A 12694-nucleotide genomic window follows, 5' to 3' on the forward strand; every position below is an offset into this window, starting at 1 on the left:
TACCTTTACGTATAATTAACAGGGAAAGGAAGTTTATGCCCTAAAAACGTGAAGAATATGTATGCATTTATGCCATAAAAATAGATAAATATGCTACAAAATATGCATTATCAGTCTGAGATTATTTTAACAGAATAATAAGGTATAGGTAACTTACGTTTAGTCTTATGGATTTTGAAGTGATTGTCTCATTGCTGAATGCTCCATTTATGCTGTTACAGTTCACAACTAAGCAGTGACGTATGTTTTCTGTTATCATTCTTCGCCTGTTTCTCTCAGCATAGCTTTGTAGCTCGAAAAACTACGTTCTACGTCACGAGAAGTAAGAGGGGCTTGCACAAAAGCTGTGAGCTGTTCCAAAGAAACTTTTTTTGGTTTTTGGGGTGTTTTTCCTTCGAGAATATCTTGAATTTCTTTAAGTTGATAATAGCCAGGGTTTTTGGAAAGAATATTTGCTGTTTTCTCGTTCACTTTTCTCCTACATTTCCTGGAACTGATGTTAAACTGGATATTGTTCTATCGAAATCTGCTAAAGACTGCAGTGAAGGAATACCAATTGCTAACTTGAGAGGCTCCCTATGAGGGCGTCATCGTTACATTCAAAATTTATAAACATAAATTAGTCTTGTTTACGAGGTTACACACTTTTAAAAATTAGGGAAAGACAAATAAACATACATAATATGCAGTTTACCTCCATAAATGTTAAATAAAGGCAAAATATGTACTTTTATGCATAATAAAAGTAATATCATTGTAGTCAGAAATTTGTGATTCATGTTATGTAGATACTCTTTCAGCATATTCACACAACGATAGAGAACAAATATGTAAATGCATGAACTTCCTTTCCCTAATAATTAACTACGTGTGAATGATGCTAGAAACGAAACAAAGAGAAAAACAAGGAAAACAAGCAAAATATAAGAAAAACAAGGAAAATACAAAGAGAACATAGGAACGTTAAGAAAAAAGGAAACACAAGAAGAACGAGTGCAGTACAAGGATAAAATGGTGAACATAAGGAAAACAAGGCGAATACAGGAAGAACAAAGGGAATACAAGGATAGCAAGGGAAATACAATGAGAACAAGGTAAATTCAAGGAGAATAGAGGGAGTATAAGGATAATAAAGGGAATATAAGGAGAACAACAAAACTTCAGTAACAGTGTAAAGAGAGATAAGTTTTGGTACCTGATGCCGACTTCGAGAACGAAACAGCTGACCAAAATAAGCCAAGGAGAAAAAACAAAACCTGAGGCTGGTACAAAATATTGATGACGAATTATGGAAGCAGCTGGAAGTGTCTGAGGTCAGGAGCATAGACAAGACTAACGGAGGAAATGCAAGAGAAGACATGATAAGAACGAACGAAGGAACGAAGCTACTCCCAGATATTAGTGAATGTGAGGACAGAATAGATAGAGCTTTTGAGAGGTTATTAAATGGTGAAATGGAGGACAGAATAGTGAGGCGATGGAATTGGCAAGGAAAAAGAGTGCTAAAAAGTTAGTGCAAGAAAGTCAGGGTGACAAAAGTGATAGAATAGAAATAGAGAAGAAAGTGTTAAGTGCAGAAGATAGTGTAAGAGTGTAGTAAGATAGACATACAAACAATGAAGAAAAGAAAATTAAAGTGAAAGAACAACTGAACAAATGTGAAGTAGAAGAGAGAGAAATTGTAAGTGAAATTAAGTAAATGAGATATTTCATGTTTTTCAATAACTGTAGGAGTATTATAGAAATAAATTTATGGAAAGAGGTAATAAAAGAAGAAATTTAGGAGTGAAGTGAAGAGAGAAAGTTAAATACGTAAAGAAATAGAGGACACAATAGTAGGGAAATAGTAAGTGATGTGTTGTAAAATAGAGAAAAGGGAAATATAAACAAATAATTTCGGAGAAAATAGCTGGAAAATAATGATTAAGAGTAAGTAGATGTGAGAATAGATAATAAAATAAATAATATATATGATTAATGAAGGAAATATGCAATATTTAATAGGAAAGCTAGAAATGGAAGGGAGACAGTCTAGGTATGAGAGAGAGAATAGAATAGGATAGATAGGGAAGAATAGTTAGCAATTCATTTAAAACAGCAGAATAGGAAGTAATCAGAAAATAGTTGGCAAATGAATATATTAATAGAAAAGGGTAGTATGTATTGTGACAGCGACGTGAGATTCGAACTCACGACCAGCGTCCCACAAGAAAGCAGATCGCGCGGAGCACGGAGGAATGGCGCGCGGCGAAGAGGGGAAAGGGCCAACGCGGCGAGAGAGTGGAGCGAGAGTGCGCGCGCATCTGGTGCTGGTAGAGAGGAGAGGGCTCTGGCTTTTTCTGGAGTGCCATCTCTAGAGACGCGTGGAACCTTCGAGGCTACGTCGCTGTGGTTATAAATTACGGACGCGAAGGAACGACAGCAGTTTTCAGTTATTCAGTCAGTGAGTAAGCCAGAGCAAGCAAGCCAGACTTATGTGCCGGAGTTCGACTCGAGTGTGCGTTCGCATCTGCGTCAGCATCCGAAGGCCTGAGTTCGAGTGCAGTGGACCGCAGTTGGAGGGACCTGAGTTCGAGTGCAGTGGACCGCAGTTGGAGGGACCCGAGTTCGAGTACAGTGAACTGTCTCTGAAGGTCTGTGGTTCGAGATACTGTGAACTCGAGTGACTGAGATAGAAGAACTGTGAACTGAGAACTGGTAGTTCTGATTTGTAAATAGTACTGTGTAAATATTAGTTAAGATTAACAGTTCATTGTTGTGCGTAATAGTCCAAGTAAGTTGTCATTGTCGTCGGTGGAGTGCTATAACGAATACTGTGTTGAGTGAAGATCCAATTGTTGACGAGAGCGTTTAAGGTGGATTGTAGAAAGGAATTATTGTGGCGAATAAATTACATTGTTGTTACTAATAAAATTCACAGTATTAAAGGGATGGTGGATCGAAAAGCAGAAATGTGATAGTCCACCATAATTATGTATAGTAAAGTTGGCTGACAAATATATCACATCATAAGGAAAACAAGATGAAGGTAAGTAGAACAAGTGGGAGACAAGGATAACAAGGGGAGCAGAAAGAGAATAATAGCAAGTGAAGGAGAATAAGAGAAACAGAAGGAGAATATGGAGAACACAAGATGAACTAGTAGTAGGGAAATACATGAGAACAAAAGGAAGACAAGGAAGCAAGGGGAAGACTAGGAGAACAGGGGATGACAAGGAGAAAAATGAAAGACAAGGAGAAGAAGGGGAACACAAGGAAAGCAAGGCAGGATGTTGTATTTTTGTGTGGCGGTCAGTTCCCAAGTTATCCCCTCCCCATATCTAGTGAAGAGAAATACGTCAATATTACTGTATATTTACAATGAGATTAGTGGCTAGCGCTGACTTCTGAGCTAATTGTTTACCGGTGTCCATTATTTATGACGGGGGTATCGACTTTAAATACTAACTCTCTCATTTCCACTTCGGTAATGGGTTGCATAACTATGTAATTAGGACACCAAAAACAATCCGATGAAACTTCGACGTCCCACAGCGCCCAAACCATGAATTTCCGGACATGGGTCTCTCTTGAAAAATGATCAGTTTACCGTACCACCCAACATTACTAAGCGTTGTCGGTGTTGTTTCTATACACTCTGTATAAGACTTTTGACATGTGGTACCGAAGCGCGAACTGACACAACAAAGTTTGGAAGATCACAGAAGAGATGGAAGGACAGTTGGCAATCCACTTCCACAGAAAATTAGGATCAATCACTTCTAGGAAACAGACTGTCACATCTCAAATAAGCAGAAGAAGAAGAATTCGAGTACAGACGTTTCACACAATCATTTACATTTCCTTAAATCTCCTGTCAATTTTTTATACTCGTATATTCCCAACGCATCGCATCCTGATTAAGCAGATTATTCTCTTCCCAACCTACCTGGAGAGTGTAGGCGTAGCTGAGGTTGATAGAGCTTCCCTTGAGGATCTTGGTGGTGGCTCTCACTCGCAGGCGGAAGTTTTTGTCATCCGTGTGTCCCGTGTTGGGCACACAGTCGTGCGCCATGTAGAAGGCACGTGGGAATAGCGCTCGGATGCTCACTCCCTCCTGTCCCACTTCGAAAGCGTTCACCTTCAAAACAGTGCACTTATGTTAATAACTATTACAATACCACCAATAATAATATGTGAAATTATACCGAATCCCGGAAGAATTAAAATATAAACTTCTGGATGACCAAAAAATGTCTACTATATACAGTCAAGAAGCTCAATACGTAGGGAATATGCATCCATAAATATTTGCTAACCACTAGGATCGTTACTATCGCCTCATTACAGACAATGCGAAATAGTACCGGCACAGGCTATTGTTCCTAGTACCCTCAACAACTCAAGCTTCGTGACTGTATATAGGCCTACTAGACTGTGATGCCACTGTTTCCATTAGTTTAGAAATTTATTGAACCCAACATAACTTTTCGTAAGTATAACTACACAGAAATACAATTGAATTGCATTTTTTAAAAGGGCGTAAGTCATCATTTTTATCGTAGTTTCGAAAGTATATTAATAAACTGACCGTTTTTGCTTGAAATGGCGCCAATAACATTGTTCGTTGGTTTGCTATAGGCAAGTTAAAATTACAATTTATTTTAATTTATTGGTCAGTAGTCAATGACATGCATCGTTTTAAAACTCTTCAATTGGCAGTGGTGACTGAGTGCGAACAGCTGAAAATTAAACTTTAAAGCTAGCTAGTTAGTAGGCCTATCCAACAAACCACCTAATCAAATAAACCTATTAATCAACCAACTACCAGCAAATCAACAAACAAAGCAACTAATCAATAAACTAGCTAGCTAGCTAGCTAACGAATTAGCTAAGTAGCTATCTAAATAACGAATTGACTGACTGACTGACTGACTGACTTGACCGACCGACCGACCAACAAACAAACTAGCTAACTAACTGATTAACCAATTAATTTACAAATAATATATTTTTAGACTGATTCGATAATTTTTATATTCGTTTTTTTAAATTAAACTTTTCATAAGTAGCCTAAAATTAAATTAAAATATTTTTTATGTATCTGAAATTTCCGAGGGGATGGGAGAATTTTGAGTTCCTAGGAGCAATCACCATCCAGTCAGGTCTTTATTCACCACTGTTCCTAAATGTATCCATAGTATTGCAGTGTCCTAAGTAAGTGCTCCACTAAATTCAAAATAACTGGAATTATTTTCTTGTTCTCTTGTCTCATCGGTTTTTACTATCTTAGCTTTATTTGATCTTCCATCCTAGATGGTCGTTGTTATAATTTTATTTGTGAAATTAGTCATGTTACATTTTTTGTGATGTTATTTCATTCGTACAAGTACATTACATCGTGAATTTAGTCTTCATATCGTCGTAGTGAACGGAAAATAATGCTTATTCATTCATTGTAAATTAATATGTACGGTATGCTTTCGCACAACAATAAACAACAAACCATAATATCATTCATAAAATTATGTAGAAATTGTGGCAAAACACGTAAGATGTTCAGTGAGAAAGTATCGTATAGGTACCACAGTCTAGTATATACAGTCACGAAGCTTGAGTTGTGAGGGTGCTAGGAACAATAGACTGCCGGTACTATTTCGCATTGTCTGTAATGAGGCGATATTAGCGATCTTAGTGATTAGCAACTATCTATGGATGCATATTTACTACGTATTAAGCTTCGTGACTGTATATACTAGACTGTGTAATAATAATAATAATAATAATAATAATAATAATAATAATAATAATAATAATAATAATTTATTTATTTAATCTGGCAGAGCTAAGGCCAGTGGGCCTTCTCTTCCGCCCAGCCAGACTCTAATTCTAATTGAATACAATTGTTATTACATTAATATCTAGACCATAAAACAACATGAAAGTAAATAATGAAATTTGGATAAGTAATGTTAGTGTGACAATAATAAATATTGGTAAGAAATAGTTATAATAATAATAATAATAATAATAATAATAATAATAATAATAATAATAATAATAATAATAATAATAATGTGTAGGTAAATAGACACTTCTTTTGTACGACACAATCCTTGCCTAAGAATACGATGGATTATAAATACAAAATGATCGCGGACAATTTATTCGAAACAATAAAACTGTACATTCGACGATTCCTTTTGTTACTAATTCTAATGACAATTTTTATTTTGCTTTTACTTGATGCTCCTCACCTCCAGAATGCCGCAGATGGTGTGGATGAGGTCTTCTTCATATTGTACAAGGCCCCACTCCTTCCTTATCTTGTCTACCACGTTCTCCTGGTTGTTCCGCCAGATGACAGGCAGTGCACGACGGATATCGTTATGCGCCTCCATGGTGAGCAGTGCTCGCCACTTCTCGGGGTCCTGCTCCTGCAGGAGGAGGCAGCGCACAGGCACTACGGTCAGATAGAGAGGGGCCAAGTCCTTTGTCTGTATCAGCTTAGGCTTCAATCCCTCGTACAGGCGACACTCAGCAATACTGTGGCCGTACTGTTTCCCACGTCCAGGACAACTTCGTCCACACTGTGGCCATCCGCATGCCTCACATCTGTGGACCAATCAGCTGATTTCACCAACCTTGACAATTCCACGATGTTTAACAATTATCAAGGAACCCATTTCCATTTAATGTTCACCGCTGTTTTTATCCAGTTCCCTATTTCACCGGAAAGATGTTTCTGCAGAACAGTAAAACTGCATTAGCTTCCAATTCTCGAATCATAAAGACACTGTAAATCAGAATCTAGCATTATTTTGGAGATTCTAAAGACTTCTGAATGGTCTCTAAAATTTGCGGAAGGTGCGAAACTTTGTATTTTTAACCTGAGTTTTAATCTGTGCTATATCAAATACCGGTACGTATTTACCTAGCGTCGATGGAATTGGCGATTTCGAGATGGTATTTGGCAAGACGAATCCAAGAATTCGTCATGAGATTACCTGACATTAATCTTACAATTGGAAAGCCTCGGTAACAAGCTAAGACGATAATTAGACCAAGTAGAATTCGAAAACACCCTCCGAATGCAGCCTCGAAGTACGAGTCCCGTTCGTTAAGTCCAAAATCATGGCAGTGGCTTAACTCTATTGTGTTAGGTATTTAGAGGCATACAAAAATTGAACAAGAGAATTATTTCCACGAAAAATGCAATGCAGTGCAATATGAGATTGTATGCATTATATAGACTGATTTATTTGCCCTTCACTATTAAGTTTTATGTAACCCTACATTCTATAGCATTGCCACGAATATGCAGTAGGCCTAGGCCTATACCTATTACAATAAAATTTCAACTCAAGGATAGGTATGATATTTCTATACTTCCAAGGTTGATAATTCCTTAATTGTAGTATTTTATTCGGTAACCAAGGAATGTTAGCACTTTCTTCGATTTAAAATGCCAATAATTAAGTAAGCATCTATGATAAGTTAGGTCATACTGACAAATTTTAATAACATATTATGTTTATTTATTTATTTGTGTTAAGGTGTTGGTGTTGGGAGCACAACCATATTTTTATAATATACTGCTCGCGTAGAATCGATTAGGAGGAAATGTGTGGAATATTCCGGTGTTGAACAGCAACTTTGTATGCCTTAAAATTCGCTTTTACAGGAAAGCGAAAAAAATATTTTATCTTTATAATGAACAAATATCTGACAAACGAGGTTATTCAAATCTCATTTTGTGAAGTTTGTATCCGTCTTGACATTCGATGTGTTTGCGAAAGATTCGGGAAGACTTTTTTGATAGATCAAGTGAAATCTTTTTTTTACGTAGTGTAAGACCCGAATTCGCATATCATTATCATCTACACGTGTTAAGCAAATGATGCAATATGACTTATATGTTCAGAATTACTGAACTTCGTATAAATTAGGCGCAAGCGACGCGCCTTATATAGATATGCACCATTGTTTTAATTGGCCTATGTGATACAGCAGAATTTCTGCATGTGTATGAAAAAAATTGTGATGTATAATCAAAATAAATAAGTTCATAACATAGGTAATAAATAAGCGAATAAATATGAAATAAATAAAACAGTTAATCGATTCATTCATTCATTCATTCATTCATTCATTCATTCATTCATTCATTCCGTCTGTCTAGATAGTCTGAACAGACATACTAGTTAATATCATCATATATAGCAGACCGCGAAAAATTTATTGTAGAAAACAGACTAGTAGAGCAAGATAATTTTTACGTAAAGATTATTATTTTTTTGGTTCTACAGAATACATCTGTTATGGTAACAATTTACGTAGATTCTTCGAGCAAAAGTGCATATTACTGTACAGATTACTGTGCATATTTCTGTAGAATCCCGGCCACCAAGTCACTCAACTGAGTGCGCTCCTTGTATAATGGCAGTTGACTTAATATCAAATGTCAGCATACATGCCCAACTTGGAATCAGGCCACAAAGGGAAAAATACTAGAGGAGAGGGGTTCGATCCAGTCCTGTGAATTGAATCTCGGCGTAGCTCAATGTCGAGAGCGCTTGGTACGTAGAACCAAGGACCCGGGTTCGATCCCCGGCGCCGGAGCGAACTTTTCTCCTCTAATATTAATTTAAAGATAATTTTTACCTGTACAAATTCTCATCGACATCGAGTTTCTTGTAACAGCCGAGGCAAAGAGGTTGACAACCCTGTGGCGGTCCAACTACAATGGGATCCACAACCATGATGAGTTCTCCAGCCTTCAGATCACGTGACGCCACCAAATATCTAAAACACAAAATGAAGACAGACTTAAAGATATCGTATAATCCTTCCAAGTAAGAGGGATTAATTTTTTTCTTCACCTCTACCTTCTCCTCCTCCTCCTACTGTGCCTCCACTTCCATTCCCCTTCTCCTTCTTTTCGCCTCTATGTTGTCTTTCCACACCTAATTTTTTTAGGTAGGCCTATTACTGTATTAGGTTAAGTTCCTTACCTTTTCAAAATTTGAATGCCGTATTTTATTTGATTTTCTATAACTTTGTCTTTAATTTAAAGTAACATATTGTTCTTCCTCACTCGTTCGTTACAGATTAACTTGGTTTCTTCTACATTTACAATTTCTACAATTATTTAATTTCAGCAATGAATTTGCAATTATCTTCAGAAACATGCCTTCATTTATGATATTTCTTCTTTACATAGTGATTTTGTTTTTCTTGTCGTATGACCCGGATGATTTGCAATTTGAGAATGTCTTGTGTTAGTTCGAAACGCTTTTGAGAGAACTTTATGAATCGTGAGAATAGAAAGAAGGCTTGCCTATGTACTGTAAGTGACCTTACAAATCTTATTTAAGACCTAGTAACCAAGATTTACTATAATTTGACATGACTCATAGCTCATCTCAAATAGTACTTAAGTACAATAATTACATTTTTATTTAACTTCCTTGCACTTTTTCTAGACATTCCATTATAATATTTTAATTGTTACTCTTATTGAAACTTTCTGCTCCATAAATATATAAAAAACAGCATAGTTTACTATACACTGTGTCCACACTAAAAGTATACAGAAATAACAGCTTTTATGTATGTATTTATTTATTTACACTGCAAGTGGGCAAGCACCCGGTGGCAGTGGTATATACAATATAAACAATACACAATAAAATGATAAGCAATACACAATAAAATTTACAGTACACAATACAATTTTACAACACATATACAATTTTATACACAATACAATAAGAATACACAATACAATTTAACACAATAATAATAAAACATAAATAAAATACCTAATTTTACAATACAACCTACATAATTATGTATAGGTCCTACATAAATTTCAATAGTCTTTCACTTTACTCTCATCTCATTACCTGTAGTGGCACTATGACGCATTTCACTGACACTTTAGCACACATTTCACTGACACTTTGTAACACATTTCACTGACACTATAAAACAGATTTCATTGACGCTATAAATTATCACTGATCGGAACTGTTCACTGCACTGTAAAACTATAACTTCATTGACTCACCTCGCTTCACTGATACAACAGTTCAAATAAGTCAAATAATTACATCCTTATGCATACTTATAAACAGAATTACATTTAAACTAAACATTTCTAGTCTAAGGCCCTCTTACACGCTATTTTTAAGTAATTTACAATTCAAACCAAGGAAGTAAACTCGTCAGGCTAGATAAATACATGTCACCTTAAAAAATTAACTTGGATAAGGTTTATTAAATAAATTTCTTCTGAATTATATAGAGTAATTGAAAAAGTTTTTATTTCCACTAGTACACTTCAACATGAGCACCATTTATAGCTCGACAGGTATCAAAACGATTAGTCACGATGTGTTCTGTATGCAGCTAATGAAAACGATTAATCAAATCCATCTGATTTTTCTACCAACATTACAACTAAGTTACCATGCAGAAGTTGGAGATGTGTCTTACTCTGTATATGACGACGTTGTTCTCTTGGTGTCCCAGTTGAACTGATCGAATGATCTTTGTTTCTTTATGCATGTCATTTGTTTATACCTTATGTTTTGAAACTACATGAAGCGTGCAAAAGGCGGTTTGATTCAATCGTGGCCAAGCATTTTTGTGTAGTTCGCGTTCTAAGAATTCTTTCCATTGTTCAGTGGGGACTTCTCAAGTGGTTTCTTGGCCAGAAGCAACATCTCAAGTATTTTAATTACATTTTGTTTCAATTTAAGCCTGAATTCCTAGCTTAATTAAAACAACAATAATTACAAACGACATGAGTCTTAGAAACAGTTGTTTCTTATTCTTTCGCATTGAGGATTTACTGAGTATGAAGATAAGTGACCATTGCGGACAATGACAGATGAACGTTCTATTTAATGCATTAAATTAGTCTGAATAAAATAAAATCAATAAGGCCTAATAATAATAATAATAATAATAATAATAATAATAATAATAATAATGATCATAACAATAGTAATATAGTATTATAGAAATAAATTGTGTAACTTGAATCAATATCCTTTAGTTGGAGTAAGATTATTTGTAAATATATTTTTTTAAGAAACGAAAGTAATAGGTCTAGACTATTTACATTTAGACATGGGAAAAATTTCTTCAGATGGTTTCCAACCAATTTACAGATAATTTACAGATCAGGAATCATTGCTGAAGGATAGGGACCGATGGCGGGCTTATGTGAGAGCGGCAATGAACCTCCGGGTTCCTTGAAACCATAAGTAAGTAAAGACAGGGTATGAAGTAATTGCTAATAAATATTGTGAGCTAATGGTAACAATAATTGAAGTATTGAGTAAACTGAGTTGAAAGTGCTATGAAATTTCAATAGTTATGTGGATTGGGAGGAGGCAGAAGGTAAATACAGATTAGGGTCTACTATCCCTGTAATGTTTAAACATGAGAGAGGCAACCAAGACATTACAAATTTCGTCTTACTTCATACTGTAAAGTTTTCTTTTCTCAATCGTACTATCAGGGACTGGAACGCTTTACCTCCGGACCTACTAAAGGCTATACCAATAACCAAAAAGTATTTAAAATAGGCTTAAAGACTTTACTAATAGATGGTAGTATATTATACACACTATTTAAAGGGTGTAATTGATATTTTGTTATTGAAGTGTTGTATCAGTGAAGAAGTGGGTTGTGTCAGTGAAGAGTGAAGTGTGTTGTGTCAATGAAGTGTGTTGTGTAAGTGAAGTGTGTTTCTGTCAGTGAAGCTTTATAGTTTATAGTGGCAGTGCAAAGCATTTGAACAGTGAAATGTTTTTGAAGTAATAGTGAATTCAGAATAGAATCAGTGAAATGTGTCGTAGTTCCAGTGCAGTGAGTGAGATGTCAGAGAAATGAGTTTAGTGCTGAAAGGTACTTGTACAGGTATGAACATATCATATTCGTGGGTTTTACTTCGAATTTAAGGTTAAGATACAAGTTAAATTTACTTTAAATGTTATTTTAAGTGATCGTGCTTCATTTAATTTAGGATATTATTATTATTATTATTATTATTATTATTATTATTATTATTATTATTAATTGTGTTTATTGTTAATTGTCATTATTGAGTGTAATTAGTTACTACTGCCACCCGGTATATACCCATTTGCAGTGTGAATAAATACATACACATACGAAAAAGTAATCGCTAGATCTGTGCTAAAATCCTTATGCGGTTAAAAACATCAAAGCGTAGGAGTGAAGGACAGCGAATCAAGGTGGAACAAACACGACAGGCCTTTTTCTGGAGAGCGAACGTTGGCGATTATCGAACTTCACCATACTCGAAAAACTTGAACCGAATAGAGCCTGCCTGTAATGCAGGACGCTAATACAGATAATTTTGAGTGAACATTAACTCACCAAATGATCCCTACATGACAGGCACTACTTCTGACGTGGATTTAATTCCTGCTTCGGATATGAATGTTCATACGACGTCATTGTAATACTCTGTGTTGTCTCAAGTGGAGATCCGGCATCGTGTTGACCCTACGTCATGAGATTTTTGCGACATATCTGCTTAAGGTTAGGGCGAAAAGCTGACAGACTCGAAATGTTCAAAAATATTTCTTTATAGTTACTGGCTAAAACGCATGTTTAATTAAAGAGCGAGACTATTCAAATATCACTATTTATTTAGAATGTTCTGACGAATTTC

General features: G+C 35.6%; 1 protein-coding gene across 1 annotated transcript in view; it reads right to left on the bottom strand.

The window, feature by feature from the left end:
• Positions 1-12694, bottom strand: part of LOC138716403 (SET domain-containing protein SmydA-8-like) — a 57186-nt gene that overhangs the window by 14816 nt on the left and 29676 nt on the right. Inside the window, exons 3-5 of the mRNA XM_069849465.1 lie at positions 8644-8784; positions 6237-6594; positions 3929-4120 (exon numbers count right to left, since the gene is read on the bottom strand). Coding sequence (XP_069705566.1) covers positions 3929-4120; positions 6237-6594; positions 8644-8784 — 691 coding nt within the window. The remainder of the gene's footprint in view (positions 1-3928; positions 4121-6236; positions 6595-8643; positions 8785-12694) is intronic.

Source organism: Periplaneta americana, chromosome 16, assembly GCF_040183065.1.
Source record: "Periplaneta americana isolate PAMFEO1 chromosome 16, P.americana_PAMFEO1_priV1, whole genome shotgun sequence".
Lineage (NCBI taxonomy): Eukaryota > Metazoa > Arthropoda > Insecta > Blattodea > Blattidae > Periplaneta > Periplaneta americana.